The sequence below is a fragment of the Aethalodelphis obliquidens genome, unplaced genomic scaffold (genome assembly GCF_003676395.1).
Source record: "Aethalodelphis obliquidens isolate GAN/ISIS:26980383/991018 unplaced genomic scaffold, ASM367639v1 scaffold20, whole genome shotgun sequence".
Classification (NCBI taxonomy): Eukaryota; Metazoa; Chordata; class Mammalia; order Artiodactyla; family Delphinidae; genus Aethalodelphis; species Aethalodelphis obliquidens.
In genome coordinates this window covers 12849404-12866205 of record NW_020837964.1, presented here as the reverse complement: position 1 = coordinate 12866205, position 16802 = coordinate 12849404, and the positions used below count along the sequence as shown (strand labels likewise).

General features: G+C 40.6%; 1 protein-coding gene across 2 annotated transcripts in view; it reads right to left on the bottom strand.

Annotated features, from left to right (window-relative positions):
- Positions 1-11325, bottom strand: part of GLG1 (golgi glycoprotein 1) — a 147285-nt gene extending 135960 nt beyond the window's left edge. The window contains exon 1 of one of the 2 annotated variants that reach the window (XR_003435418.1): positions 10837-11296. Coding sequence is in view for 1 of the 2 variants with exons in the window: in XM_027119288.1 (XP_026975089.1) it covers positions 10837-11280 (444 nt within the window). In the remaining variant the exon portion in view is untranslated. Of the gene's footprint in view, positions 1-10836 lie in introns of both variants that reach the window. The other variant, XM_027119288.1, reaches the window with a different exon arrangement.
- Between the last annotated feature and the right edge of the window lie 5477 nt (positions 11326-16802).

The following is a 16802-nucleotide window of genomic DNA, read 5'->3' as shown; positions in this document are numbered from 1 at the left end:
GCTCTGTTTCTTAATACTTACAAGACTTGGCCAAATCACAATCCATCTGATTCTTGTGGTTTTTCTGTCTGTAAAATACGGCTGATATCTGTCCTATCTACCACATACCATTATCAAGAACTGCAAATGAGATTTAAAGGGTTCCATAAACTAAATGTTAGCTAGCAACTTAACTCAGAGTAACTAAATATTTAGGGAGAAGGTTGTTAGGTCAATACTCAAGTTTTAAAAAGCAAGTATATTTGGTGAGTTCTTCCCTGACATTTATACCTGGTTCCACATTTCCCCTATTGTAAGAGAGGTAAGAAAAGTTTTTCAGAATACATTATTTTTTAAGAAACAAAACTCTCATGTCACCTTTTTTTAATGCCAAATAATCATCTTGCTTATTAATTAACCCCTACAGTGAGTGCTCAGTAAATATTTCACAAATGAATGAGTAAAAATATAAAACAATCTACAATGGTTCTCTTCTTTTGGTCCTAGGGGCAGATAAGCCAAATGAGAAGCTGGGGAAAAAATTTCAGGAAGACTCCCAAGGTGAAAGCCCTACACTACAATGACTAAATTTCTCCTGTCTCTAGAGTTCAAGATGATACAAAAGGAAACAATGATATTGCTACAGAAGCATATACTGCTTACTCAAAATCTGAGCAAGATGAACAACAGACTGAACCATGTGAAACTGCTTTTTATAAATCAAATATGATCAAATATTAGTAATTCTTATGGTTCCGTCTGCTAGTAAAAACAAGCCAGAAAACAATGCTTAAAGGAGAACTGGTAGGGGGTAGGGGCAGTGGACTGTGCAAAGGGAAAGGTAATGAGCAACAGTCTGGGGCAGAAACTTCTCAAATCACTGAATATAAAATCTTTGCCAACAAAATATTTACATAAAAACTCAACAGCTATAACTGGCACTCTCTGGAAGCCAATACCATTAAACGACTTGGGGGAAAGGTAGTGCCAGTAAGATATCATGTAGGGAGCTAGTGGGAAGCAGAGCTGGAGAATGGAGAAGCAGCCTGAGACCATGGGCTAAAGAATGTGAATTTGTTTCCAAAAGAGGAAGGGAACCATACCAATCTCATCTGACTTCCGCTTTCACTGCTCTAATTTCTCCTGTTTCAGATGATACTTTCAAGTTGAAAATCAATATACAATCGTATAAATTCTTGAAACTTCTTATAATGATTTAAAAGAAAACCAACAACTCTACACACTAAAAGCTTTTATCTATACACACGTCAGTCAGGTACTAACCTAGCAAATCAGAGTTTGAATAAGAGATTGTGGATTTTTTTTTCTACACCATGTGGCATGTGGGATCTTAGTTCGACCAGGGATTGAATCCATGCCCCCTGCATTGGGAGTGCGAAGTCTTAACCACTGGACCCCAGGGAAGTCCCGAGATTGTGGAATTTTGCCTATTTCAAAACTATTCAAAACTAACTCTACTACCTAATTACCTCAGAAAGAAGGCTTACATACTGAGAATATTTTGTGCTGTCCTTAATGTATGATTAATTTATGTATTTATACCTCAATATAGACTGTTTCATAGGCCAGAAAATGTTCCCACCTTAGCAACATAAAAGTCCTTACACATTACTTTCCCTCTGAAAAGTTGCCAACTTTCAGGAAAGTTTAAGTGATTTTTATACTTATCTGGTTTTACAAAGGGCAAAAAGATAACAATCAATGCCTTCTGTTTCTCAGCTGATAAAAGTTACTTAGTCATTCCATTCTACAGAGGGAGGATGTTTTAAGCAACACAGTCTTCAGAAATAGAAGAACTAATTTTTTCCCTCTTATATCAAAGAACAGAGATTTCCTTTGTCTGATAGGCAGTATATTCCAAATTTAGGCATCATTTAGGCCAAGAGAATGAAAGAACATTTGGTAGAACTGAATTCCTTTACCCAGAGAATTCAGTCCTTCGCACTCCACAACCTCAAAGTGTACACATTTTAAATACCTGGTAAAGACTCTATAAAAAGTTTTTTTTAAAATACTACCTTCATTATTTGTTTTTTAATAAATTTTTATTTATTTATTTATTTTTATTTTTGGCTGCCTTGGGTCTTTGTTGCTGCGCTCGGGCTTTTCTCTAGTTGCGGTGAGCGGGGGCTACTCTTCGTTGCAGTTCCCGGGCTTCTCATTGGGTGGCTTCTCTTGTTGCACGGGCTCTAGGCACACGGACTTCAGTAGTTGTGGCACTCGGGCTCAGTAGTTGTGGCTCGCAGGCTCTAGAGCGCAGGCTCAGTAGTTGTGGTGCGTGGGCTTAGTTGCTCTGCAACATGCGGGACCTTTCCGGACCAGGGCTCGAACCCGTGTCCCCTGCACTGGCAGGCAGATTCTTAACCACTGCGCCACCAGGGAAGTCCTATAAAAAGTTTTTGACCTTACTACTCTTCAAGTTCAACTACAGCTTTCTTGAAGAAGCCTTGGAAGGATTATAATAAAAGGTGTGGCACATTACAATTTACTTCAGATTTCTCTTAAGACAGTGAACATAAAGCCATATCTTGAAGGACGTCATCTGCAACAACAAAGGGCAGAAAGACCACTGATGGGCAACTGCAATTTGATGGATGCTCTATATATTTAAATTTTTTTCATCCTCTTCATAACCCTGTGGGAGTGGTTTCATACCTCAATTTTACACATAAGAAAAGTGAAGGCTGAAGAGATAAATCTGTCCAAGGTCACAGTAAGTGGTAAGTGAGCTAGGATCTGAATCCAGGACTGCAGTTCCAGAGCCCACTCTTTACCACTCACCACACTGCTCCTCCTATGATGAGCTCCACATGACTACAGGACCTTATCGCTGCTGATTATTTCATGTGCAACAAGTATGCGCAGTAGATGGCATTAATTAACAAATGGCAGACTTTGTGCATGATTAAAATTCTCCATTACATTCCCTTCTCCCTCCTTGAAGTTTTTGTTCACTTTATGTTGTTTATCACGTTACAGAGCTGACTTGGCCAGCATAGGAACTTTGGGAATTCTGTTAAGTGACTTGCAGTCTGTCTTTCTATGTTAACTTAAATTACAAATGAAACCTTCCTAGACATCAGAGCATTTTCTTTAAACATGATTTTTTTCTTTCATTTTTTTTTTGGTAACTCTGCATTTGAATTGATTTATAACATACACACATTCTCCTGGTTAATTTCTCTCACATATCATTTCACTTCACTGTTTATCTTCCTTATGATTTTAACTATACATCACATTTGTTATTTTTTTTTAAAGGAACACAAAAATGTTTTAAGAGTTTGTTCTTTGTTCTGTTTTACAAGGATACAGATCGAGGAATTCAACCAAGTACCCATTTTCACTATGACTCCCCCTGTATAGAGTTATAATGTTATTCAAGGCTTCAATAGGAGAATTTATAGGTACTGTAAACACCACGCAGTCGATCTAACATAATATTCTAATTTCAGTAAAATTATTAAAACTGAATGAAAATACATGTCTGGTTCTCTTAATTCATTGTTTTTAGATTCCAGTCCACACTCTTGTTCCTCCACACTCTATTTTAATGCAGATACAAGGGTTAGTACTGGCACAGTTCTGAGGGCCATCACTTGACATTCTTTCTTAAGTTTTAAATATATCTAACTCAATCAAATAAAGATGAGTCACTTGCTGGCTTCCAGTTTTATGAGTTCAGCTCCTCTTAATCTGAAGGAGCTACTGTACCCCTTTACAACTCATAAAGTCGGCATGAGGAAAATGACATCCATCTATTAACCAGGCATTTTAAGGTGGCTAAACTAAGAATTTCATGATATGAACATCAATTTAAAACTGAAAAGCAGTGAAGAGTTTTTTTCTGATTCTCCCAACCATTTCCTCTACCATATGCGCATAGCATTTAATTTCTCCTTCTCTTATGGTACTTACTACTTTATAACTTGTATTATAGTTTTAATAAAGATACCTTTTTCTTCTTCCAGATCAGTGCTGTCCAACAGAAATATAATGGAAGCCACATATATTATTTTATGTCTTCTAGTAGTCACATTAAAAAATAAAAAGTAAAACTGGCTTTAATAATGTTTTTAACCCAATATATCCAAAATATTATCATTCAAACATGTAATCAATATAAAAACTGAGATGGGAATTCCCTGGCAGTACAGTGGTTGGGACTCCGTGCTTTCACTGTTGAGGTCCCGGTTTCAATTGCTGGTGGGGGAACTAGGATCCTGCAAGCTGTGCAGCGCACCCCTACCCCCCCCAAAAAATTGAGATAGTTTACCTTCCTGTGTGTTCTAAGTCTTTAAAATCAAGTGTGCATTTCACACTTACAGCACATCTCAACTCAGACTACTCATATTTCAACTGCTCAGTAGCAACATATATAGCTGGTGACTACCACAGGCACAGGGGGAGGGGGAAAGAGCCATTTTACAGTTGGACAGACTTGCTTTCAAATATCAATTCCACTACTTACTGGCCCTGAGGGAGTTCCCTCATTTAAAAAATAGTAATAATTAAAATAATACTAATGATATATCTCTCGTAGGATTAAATGAGATATAACACCTAGAGAACATCTGGTCCCTTAGGGCAGGGCACACAAAAAGCCCTCGATAAATGCTAGCTATAATCAATATTTGTAACCTTTAACACTAAGCACAGTGTCTTGTACACAGTATTTATTCAATAAATGTTTGCTGAAGGAAGAAAAACTAATTTGCATGACATCCTACAAGCCATTTTAACTGCTTCTTTTTAAAATACTACATACATTTCTTATATAAGCAAGAGAAGTTTTTTGGGAGGATTGTTGCTGATGAAATTTGTTTTGAATACATTAGAAGAAACGTATCATCTTATCTCTTGGAATGATCGAGTATTTTATTTTCTTCCAAAGAGCAATGAAATTATTCAGCAACTATATACTGTAAAGCAGTCTTATCAAGAGGCTTCTTAAAAAGTTCCTTCCATAAGTGACAGTGCTATTTTACAGGTAACTCACTTATCTGGGGGAATATTTTTATCTCAGGGATAAAAACACATCCCATTTCTGGGCTTTAGTTGGAGAACAAGACAGTGGTGTATGCAAGACCCTTTATAATCTGGACTCTGAAAAAATTCTCAAACTCTCTACTTCAGTACAGTCAGTACAGCCCCCTTAATTTCTCAAAGCATCTTCCCTTTTCACTTGTGCTTATGATTCCCTTGCAATGTTTTATATTTCTACAGATGACAGAATCACAACGTACCAGAGCTGGAAGGATCTTAAGCGATAATCCAGTCTTAGAATTTTCCAAAGCATGTACCATAGGTGATAAGCAAGATGATTTCTGGTGGTATGTGTTAGTACTGCCTACTTTAATGGTAACATATTTTGTTTAACATAAAAAAGAAAAATACAACTAGCACATCAAACTCAAGAACTCATGTGTATCTTCACTTACAACAGGGCTAAACTGTCCCTACTTAAGGGTAAAAAAAAGTGATAAGATTTTTAAGCCAAGAGTAGCAGAGCGGAGTTCCATCCAAGTCTAAATCCTAATTTTGTGCTCTTTTCATTGCCCTAAAGAATTTACTTGTCTGTGTGACACCAAGTGATGAACACTCTCTTATATAACTGTTTCTTGATCACAATCCCATTTATCAAACCAACTGTAAGCAATGGTAGTGTCTTAAAGTACTAGTGTTCTTCCACAATGATAAGTGCATAATAGGGGATCAATAATGCCTTGAGGGGCTTCCCCGGTGGCGCAGTGGTTGAGAGTCCGCCTGCGGATGCAGGGGACACGGGTTCGTGCCCCGGTCCGGGAAGATCCCACATGCCGCGAGGCGGCTGGGCTCGTGAGCCATGGCTGCTGAGCCTGCGTGTCTGGAGCCTGTGCTCCGCAACGGGAGAGGCCACAGCAGTGAGAGGCCCGCGTACCGCAAAAAATAAAAAATAAAAAATAAAATAATGCCTTGATTATGTGGTTAGACTGCTTCCAACCACTGAGAGTCAGCATAGGAGGAAATTCCATATTGGCTCAAACAAAACAATCATAATGTATCCTAAAGCCAAACGATGTTTGGATTAACTGCTGTTTGCATTATCCATTTCACTATTTCACCCGTGAATGAATAAGGAACCAGGAGATGTCACATATATAAATCCTAGAAACTATAAAATACATACATACAGAGAATATACACAGGAAACAACTCATAAAGGTTAAATAATAGGAATCTTAGAAATTGTAAATTGTACTATTTCCCAAGCCTCTCATTTAACACATGAGGAAACTGAGACTCGAGTGGTAAACTGACTTGCTCACAGTCATAGAATTAGTTAATGGCAGTGCCAGCTCTAGTCCTAGTTTACTCTTTGTGGTGTTCCATTGATTCAATACAAATAGTAGGGGAATATATCTAAATTCTTCCATTATACCAGTACAAATTCTGCTTAAGGTGAAATGGGATCTGAAAATCTTTTCATGAAGCAGAAACTCTACTTGTAATGGACTCAGACTAGTAATTAAATTAGCTTTGTCTAATAATGCCAGTCTGTCCACCTGAGAAATCGACAATACTCCAATGCAAAGATGCTGCTCCTACCCAGTTGTTCTTGGTAGTGAAGAAAAGAAGATTCTCATTCCAGGTGACTCTTCTCCTTTTGTGTGCACTTATGAACCTCTGGTGTTCTCAACAGCCACATACTAGCAGTTTCCCTAGCTGCAACCATCCATGGCAGATTAGAAAGAATACAATCTTTGAAGTCAAAGAGAACTTGCTGAATACCACCCCTACAACTTAGGATATAACACTGGACAAATTACTTCATCTATCTGAGCCTGTTTCGCAACTAAGATAATAACGCTATTCACCTCACAGGATAAATGAGATAATACAGACATTATGGCATACTATCTTAGGATACGTACAGTTAAGAGAAAGGCTAAGAATAGAATAAGAAAATGTTCACCTATGAGTTTGAAAGTAAGTTTACAGTTTGTAATGTTGAAATATTAATTCCTGTTCAATATGTAAAATAGGCCATCTAAAATAAATATTTACAAAGCATTCACTCTGTGCATAGTTTAGAGATAGTGGTCACAAATTTATAACCTGAAACTGATATATCAAGACAAAGTACCAAGAAATTCAGAAAAAATACTCACAATGGTTTCAAATACTAAAAAATAACAATTAGATTCTGGTTTTTTTTTTTTAAGTCCTTATCAGAGACTCACATTGAAGTATTTATAACAGAAATGACAGTGTTTGGAACTTGCTTTAAAATATCCATTCTCCTAACCCCTGTGATTAAAAAAAAAAAGTGAGGATAGCTGAAGCTGTGTGATGCGTATGTGGGGAGTCATCATACCATTCTATTTTTGTTTATGTTTGAAATTTTCCATATTAGAAAGTTTTTTGTTTCTTTTTTTAAATCAAACAAAAAAAAACAACCTAAGAAAAACTATGCACATCACTAATAAACTTCTAAAGAACCAACATCTCCATCTGCAACTTCTAAACACAAGATACTATTGGTCGGGACTTCCCTGGTGGCACAGTGGTTAAGAATCTGCCTGCCAATGCAGGGGACACAGGTTTGAGCCCTGGTCCAGGAAGATCCCACATGCCGTGGAGCAACTAAGCCCGTGCGCCACAACTACTGAGCATGTGCGCCACAACTACTGAAGACCGCGCGCCTAAAGCCCGTGCTCTGCAACAACATAAGCCACCACAATGAGATGTCCGTGCACCGCAACGAAGAGTAGCTCCCGCTCGCCGCAACTAGAGAAAGCCCGCACGAAGCAACGAACACCCAACACAGCCAAAAATAAATAAATAAATCTATTTAAAAAAAAAAAGAAAAAGATACTGTTGGTCATTTCAGCCAAAAATATGTAAACTATTTTAAAATTACTCTCAACATAAAGCATGTCTTATCTCTTTATCAAATACTAGACAAGTAATACTTTTGGTATTACTTCTCCACCTGATAGAACAGCCCAGGATGTATTTTTCCTTTTTACCCTTATACCTTCTAGTTATATATTCTTATGACTAGAACTACTACTAACTACATATACATACACACACACGTAACCAGGACTACTATCCATCATTACTGCTAATATACCCACTATGTAACAGGGGACCCGCTGGGTATACTTCACCTTTTAAAAAGTATGACTCAGCTGACAGAGTTAAAAAAAGAATCCCCCACAACATATAACCTTAAAATAGTGGCCAGAAGGAGAAAAAGCTGTGAACTAATCTTAGTCTATGTACAGTTTCAATATAGTTCACACATAAAATTTTAATTTGGTGGCATATGATGCATTAGACAAACGGAAAGTATCCACTGAAATTATTTAAAGGTAAGTATAAATACCTTCATATAGATTCTCTAAGTGAATTAGTACATAACTTTGAACACTAAAGAGAACCTTAAAATATCTGAACTTAAGACTTAACCTACCCACGTTGTTTCAAAATAAAAATGTGGTTTACTATACTACCATTTAAATACTCACATGCTTTGTCTTTTCATAATTCTAATAGCAAGAACACAGAGAACAATCTTCCCCAAATATGTATCCAAAGGGATAAAGAAGCACAAATGTCTACTTTCCTATCAAACTGTCCTACTTACCAAAAAGCACATACAAAACATATTCCACACTTTCACTTCAAATGTGCCTAGCTAGTTTACTTTTTAATCGTTATGCTCTTTCAAACACATAATTGAGATTTAACTAATTCTCTGAGTGGAATAAAATTTCTTTTTGCTGTCTTTAAAGGAAAAAAAGAAGTAGTTTAAAAATAGCTCCACCTCCTAAAGAATATACACAGCTGTTCATGATACTATTCTTTCAATTTTTATGTATATAAAATTGGAGGAAAACTAATTAAATTGGAAATTTGGAAACCCCTGCCCCCCCCCAAACTGCCTCTTCCAATTTACATGACACCTTTTCTTTCTCTAGAGCATAAAACGGGCTCCATTAGCTTACTCACCTTCAATCAGTCAACACTATTCACTGAGTCTCAGCACTGAATTAGGTACTCTGAAAAGTTACAAAGGAAATACAGGACCTAGTAACTACCTTCAAAGAGTTTAAATCCCTATAAAGGAAGAAAAATGTAGTTATCAAAAGAATACCCTTGCTGAGAATCTTACAGTCAAAGGTGGAGCAGGGACTACATTTTCAGACCAGGATCTTTACACTAACTAACGCAAGAAAGATAGTACCTACCAAATTAAAAAGACTCCAAAAGTGGTCAAAGCTAAGTTATTTACAGATTATATATGCTGCTACACACTTCTACATGCATGACAAAGGAAGACTGCTCCTGTGAGTGACTGTTTCCAAATGTCCCTAATGCACGTAAGGAGACATGTATTCCTTAAATGGGCCACTTTTTGCCACTTTCCCTAATAACATCCTGTTTCTACCACAAACTGCTTAACCAAATGTTTGGCCTTCAATATTAGGATCCTAGTTTGAGAGAACAGCATCTATTATATATCCTCGAAGGCCAAATAGAAAATTTCAGGAAGCTTGACAGAATTACGAATCATAGCTGTTATCGACTAGAGGAGTAGTTGCAGAATAAAGAATAACAAGGGATTATCTTCCTAGTTTTCAAACTGTAGATAAGTCATCTAAGGCCCCACATTTCTGGTGGCTCTAGAAATTTCCCTTCTCGCTGTCTCCTGAGCATGTATATCTTTTCCTCCTGTGAATTACTCTGCGTGGAATACCAGAGCAAATATCACAGGGGGATGAGGGGGAAAAAACCTGCCAAGACTAGCATTTTTCAACAAGCCAGTGGTTTTCCTATGACCATGAACACCTTAGAAAATTCTCTTAACAACTTCCCAAATAAAATTGTATCCAGCGGTGGCTTTATTCTACCTGTCAACCTTTGGGCCTAACTCTATACACCTAAACCTTACAAAAAAAGTATCCTTACCAGATTTGCTCCCAAACTTTGGTAACTGTCAAAAATGCACTTAAGTCTGCAGCATTAAATACAGAGAAGAAATTCTCTGTTACTTAACTGAATCACATCAAACAACATCAAACCTAGACTGCATTAAAAGGTACTGTTAAAATCATATTCAGACGTCAGAAAGGCAAAGACCCCACAATCCATCTTCAAATACTGCCCCAACTTTTCAAGCTCTGGGACTCTAAATCACTTGAAGTAACAGCTTACACTTGAGATTCATTACAAATTGACCAAAAGAAATGAAGAAGAAAAAGAAGGAAAAAAAAAAAGCATATATTACTTTCAGCAGCTGGTAAATAATAGGAATTTTTGAATTACAAAAAGAATAGGGTAAAGACAGTAAATTCGGTTGCTGTCTACAATACACATCAGAATAGAACCAGTTACCTAAACAAACATTATCTACTGCCAATAAACAGCAGGGCATTCTTTAACAGCTGAAGTACGCCAACCATTTTTCATGTTTAAAAGGGTTGCTACAAATTATCCAAGTCGAAACGGAAGGCAAAATCCTAAACAGGTTTTCACCGAGGAGCCACCGCGCTTACAGCATCACACAAAAGACCGGAGCAAATATAAACACGCTCTGGGCCTTCGCCGACTGCAGCCGGGAGCTGGGGTCTGCGTCCCAGACCCCCGCACCCAGAGGTAATGAAAGGTGGGGGTGGGGTCCCCTTCTTGGAATGCGCCGGGTAGAGAGGGGCAGAGAGGGAAGGAGCGAGCGCAGCTCAGAGGAAGCGAGAGAAGCAGCAGACCGTCGTCAGCGGCTTCCAAGGCCGGCGACACCCTCGGGCCCGCAGCAGGCCTGGACCTCCCGGCCCCGTCCTGCCTCCTCACCTCCCTCACGTCCTGCAAGCACTCCAGCACCGCCAGGTTGTTGCTCCAGGTATGCTTGGGACACACACGGGTCACGTCCTCCCTGCAGGACTCTTCCTCCGCCAGCTTCCAGCCCCCGCCAGCCCCGCCAGGCCCTGATCCGCCCCGCCGGGCCGGAGACCCACCCGCCGGGAAAGGCGGCTGCGGCTGCTGAGGCGGTTGTTGCTGCTGCTGCTGCTGCTGCTGCTGCTGCTGCAACTGAGATGACTGAGGCAGCTGGAGCTGACCCCCTAGAGCGCCGCCTCCAGGTTGCCCTCCGAGGGGCAGAAGGTTGGCCCCCGGGCCCTGGCCTGGGCTGTGGCCTCCCTGGCCCTGGAGTTTGTCGGCCCCGGCCGCCGCGAGCAGCAGTAGCTGCAGCGCCGCCGCCAAGCGGAACATCCTCCGTACACGTCCACACGCCGCCATCTTGAGTCCGCGGCGAGCTCGACGCACCCGCCGGCGCAGCGTATTTAAATGAGGGGGCGGGGAGTCGGGCGGGGCCCGGCGGGGTCCATCCGATCCCTTCTCCTGCCGGCGCAGACCCGCCAGCTGGGAGCAAAGCCCGGGAGTGGCCGAGCTCCGAATGGCCCACGCCCCGGACCTCGGCGGGCGGGAAAGCTGCGCTCTTTGCCGGGGGCGTTCCTGGTGCGCCTTAAGATGTCTGGGTAGGGCAGCTTTGCCTAATTCCCTTGGTTGTCGTCACAGAAAAATAAAAAAGGATTGGGATTGCCACAACCAAGATGGCCGGTAGAGTATGTCATCCGTTCAATGACTTGAAATAAAAACTTTATGTGTAGAGGTGAACTTTACACGATCAGGTGTATTCCGGCATCTAAGAACCTCTTCTTGCATTTCTCCTTGCTTCCTTCCACCAGCCCCAAAAGCCTCTCTTACCCAGAAAAGGAGGCAGCATTGAATCAGGGTTAGGAGCACTGGTTCCAGAATAAGAAAAGAGCCTGTTATATTCCTTGCTCTTCGGCAGACTAGGCAAGTCCTTTAACTTCTCTGACCCTCATTTTTCTCGTCTGAGAAAGAAAAGGAGGAGCTCTAATGTATAATTGTGAAGATTAGAAATAATAAAGTGCCTGGCCCACAATAGGGAATTCAAAAAGTTATAGCCAGCATTATGAATAAACTGGGAAGCCCTTTGCATGTGAGCCAGATTTTAAGCCAGAATTTAAACTCATGTTTCAAGGAGGGAAAGAAAATAACAAAACATGTCTTTGAGGCCTCAGGTTAAGTCTGTGCCTCATAACTGTCTTGCTGACCTGCATGCAGCATCTTCAGCAAGCACTATAGGCAGGGATGGTTGTTTCACTTAACACCAGTGTCCCCTCCTTTTCCATAGGAGAGATGTTATCTTCCTAAAGCATCTGCGCATCTATTGTGTCATCTGAGCCAAGCATCAGGCCTGAGTTGGGTTCTCACTCACCTGAAGAATGGCAGACATGGTAACAGTTCTGCACAGCAGGGTTAAATGTCCTGCCCAGGATGAACTTTGCCAGCCTGGGACCAGAACCCCTGGCCTCTCAGTTGGCGTGGTGCACTTTTATCCCACTCTGCCAGTATACCATGTTGGGGAGTGAGGGCAGCTTGGGACATGTGATCCCCACTGGTCATCCGTGTTCAAAAATGCAGCTTCTGCTGTCCTGACCCACAAATGGGCAGTGAAGACCAGACATAGCTAGAACCTGAGAGGTCGGGTGGGGGCTCATGAGCCTCATAAGGAACCCCTGAGACTGAGAATATTTTAGGGGTACAAACTGCCCACTGTGGCTGACACAGGCCTCTATCTCTAGGAATGAGGACATGTTGACATCTCTACCAAAACTCACTCCTGCTACTGCCATAATGTGGTGCTAAGGCTGCTGCCAACCTTGAGCATTGACCAAGACAGCCCAGGGTAGAACAGATAAATGGACATGTTCCTTAACAGATATGTGGCATAGGTAAATCTCAGACCTGAAGTTCTTGAAAAGTCACTTAGGGTCATTAATTTTTTTAATTGTTTAATTAATTAATTTTTTTTGGCCATGCCATGTAGCTTGTGTGACCTTAGTTCTCCGACTAGGGATTGAACCCAGGCCCTCGGCAGTGAAAGCACAGAGTCCTAACCACTGGATAAGGGTCATTAATTTTCAATGATGGGTCTCCATATGTGCAGACAACAAGTGGGAGTTTATTTTTTAAGCCAGTTTAAGGCCAGAAATTGACAATCCGCTAAGAGAAGCCAACAGTTACCCATCTCACAGCCTGCAGTGAGGAAACCCTAGACCTGGCCACTGACTGCCTCTGGAGATAGGGACGAGTATATGTGCCTATCTTGAAATCACAGTGACCAACAAGCAAGAAATTGAGAGAAATCTGGGAACCTGGCCAGCTCAGGCTGTGTCAGGGAAGTCAGACTTTACAGAAAGCACAACCCACAGGCCAGTGAGAAGAGGGTTGACCTGACCTGGGTCGCCTGGACTCAGTGACTTTTCAATAAAAACAGACTGTCTCTATCACAAACTAGGAATTCATTTTACCCTTTACTGTACCCTTTGTTTCTTGATCCTCATTTCCGTAACTCATCCAATAGATATGTGTTGAGCATTTTTTTTTAATATGTCATGCATTGCTTAAGAACTGGCTTATATGAGAGATAAACAATAAGATAGTGAATAAAGAGCAAGATAATTTCAGATAGTATAAGTACTATGAAGAAAATAAAAGACAGGGACTTCGCTGGTGGTCCAGTGGCTAAGACTCTGCACTCCCAATGCAGAGGGCCCGGGTTCGATCCCTGGTTAGGGATCTAGATCCCACATGCCACAACTAAGAGTTTGCATGCTGCAACTAAAGATCTCACATGCTGCAACGAAGATCCCACAGGCCACAACTAAGACCCGGCACAGCCAAATAAATAAATAAATATTTTTTAAAATAAATAAAGAAAGAAAAGATAAATGGGATGACTGGGGTGGGGAGGAGATTTTATATAAAGGCAGCTAGTGATCATTGAGTTAAGAGTGAATTGGCATAAATTTGTAAAAAAAAAAAAAATGGGAGGGGCAGATCTAAAGATACTTAGTCTGTTCAGACTTCTATAACAAAATAGCACACACTGGGTGGCTTATAAACAACAGAAACTTATTTCTCACAGTTCTGGAGGCTAGAAGTCCAAGATCAGGGTGGTAGCATGGTCAGGTTTTGGCAAAGGCCCTCTTATGGGTTGCAGACAGCCAACTTCTAACTGTGTCCTCACAGGGCGGAAGGAGCTGGGAGCTTTGTGGGATCTCTTTTATAAGAACACTAATCTCATTCATGAGGGTTCTACTCTCATGATCTAAGCACCTCCAAAGGCCCCATCTCCTAATACCATCACAGTGGGCATTAGGATTTTAACATATGAATTTAGGGGGGACAAAAACATTTAGACCGTAACAAAAGAGTTCCAAAAGCAAAGGTTAATGACAAGTGCAAGTTCAAGACAAGGGAATAAGCATTCAGAATGAAGGCCTATGTGGCTGCATTGAAATGAGGAAAGAGGGGACTAGAAGAAGGAGTCAGAGAACCCATCAAGGGCCAGATCATATAAGGCCCTGCAGGCCCTATATATACATGAAACTGGGGAGGATTCTGATCCCAAATACGAGTACAAATACAAATTTGTATTTACGCTGAAATAAAACCATAAAAACTAGATAAAATATATAAAATATCTTTTGAGGGGTTAGAAAGTAACTAATACAGTGAGGAAATGGGGGGGCTACAATCTTTGAGAAAAGAGAAGTACACAGGGAAGCTCCAGCCCAGATTTTTTTCTGAGGGGACTGTCCAAATTGTGGTCCAGAAGAATTGAGCCCTTGCAGAAAGCAGTAATCTTATTGGGCTGAAAATATACAGGTAGGAGTTCAGAATCCTCTAAGTGGCTGGGACTTAAGGGTCAAAATACTGGAGAGAAGGAAACCACCGAGAAAAAGCGAAAAATCTGTGAACAAATTTCTCTCAAGTGGCTGACTGACTCCTAAACTGTGCATGCACAGAGTCAGACTCCAACAAATCCTGAAGAAAACAATAGCTGAGAGAGCAATAAATTGAGAGAGATTTCAGCTTGGAGCTTGGACCCTGCTGAGGTGTAGAGGCCTTGGTAAACACCCCTGGCTTTTAACTGAGGCCTCAGAAGTGTTACACCCTAGGAACAAAGGCCATATTGCAGGAGGAAGGACAACACCCCAGGGGTAAGGACCTTGCCCTAGAAGAAAAGACAAAACTACAATGGGCCAACCCTAATAAAGCTTAAAACATGCCTCAGTGGGGACAAGGTGAGCCTCCAGTACTCTGTCTATAAGAAGAAAAATTAACCTTTTTGGAGAAAGATTAATACCATCCAGAGCTTCTATAATTTTTAATCTGCATGGTCCAGCTTTGAATCAAACATTATGAGGTAAGCTAAAAACAAAACAAAGCTGAACTAAGCTAAACTAAATAACCAAAAACAAAAAGTCAGCAAAAACTCCATATGATTCAGATATTGGACTCATCAGATGGGGACTTTAAAATAACTGTGACTAGTATGCTATAGAAAATAAAAGATAGATAAAATAGGTGAAAATAGAGAATTTCAACAGAAAATTGGATTCTATACAAATAATCAAATGGACATTCTAGAACTGAACTAAAATTCATTAGATAACATAAACAGCAGTCTGGATATCTTAGTCTGTGTGGGTTGCTTTAACAGAATACTATAGGGAATTCCCTGGCGGTCCAGTGGTTAGGACTCCATGCTTCCACTGCAGGGGGCACGGGTTCAATCCCTGGTTGGGGAACTAAGATCCCGCAAGCCAGGTGGTACGGCCAAAAAAAAAAATTAAAAAAACTAAAAAAAAAACCCAAAACAGAATACCATAGATGGGATAGCTTATAAACAATGGAAATTTATTTCTCATAGTTCTAGAGGCTGGGAAGGCCAAGATCAAGGTGCTGGCAGATTCAGTGTCCAGTGAGAGCCCACGTCCTGGTTCATAGACAGCCTTGGCATGTCATTGTAAAACTGGTGACAATCAAAGAGAGAAAGAGAAAATCTTAAAAGCAGACAAATGCATTATCTTCAAAGGACCAATAACAGGCATATCTGATTTTTCATTAAGAAACTATGAAAGCCAGAAAACAGTAGAATGACATAATTTAAATACCAAAAGAAAAAAAAATGTTGCTAACCTAGAATTCTACACCCAGGGAAATTGTACTTCAAAAATGAAGTACTAGGAAAAAAAAAAAAAAAAATGAAGTACTAGGGACTTCCCTGGTGGTCCAGTGGTTAAAGACTCTGTGCTTCCACTGCAGGGGGCACAGGTTCCATCCCTGGTTGGGGAACTAAGATCCCACATGCTGCGCGGCACGGCCAAAAAAGAAAAAAATGTAATGTACTGATAACACGCTACAACATGGATGAACCTTGAAAACATAATACTAAGTGAAAGAAACCAGAGACAAAAAGCCACCAGTTGTAGGATTACATTCATATGAAATATCCAGAAAAGGCAAATCCATAGAGACAGAAGTAGATTAATGGTTTCCAGGAGATGGGAGGAGGGGAGAACTGAGAAGTATGGGATTTCTTTGGGAATGATGGAAATATTCTGGAATCAGATAATGGTGATGAATCAGATAATCACAATCAAAACATTGTGATTATACTAAAAACCACTGAACTGTGCACTTAAAGCTGTTAAAATAGTGGAGTTTATGTTACATGAATTTGATCTCAGTAAGTTTTGTTTTTTTTGTGTTTTTTTTTGCGGGACGCGGGCCTCTCACTGTTGTGGCCTTTCCCGTTGCGGAGCACAGGCTCCAGACACACAGGCTCAGCGGTCATGGCTCACGGGCCCAGCCGCTCCGCGGCATGTGGGATCTTCCCGAACCGGGGCACGAACCCGTGTCCCCTGCATTGGCAGGCGGAC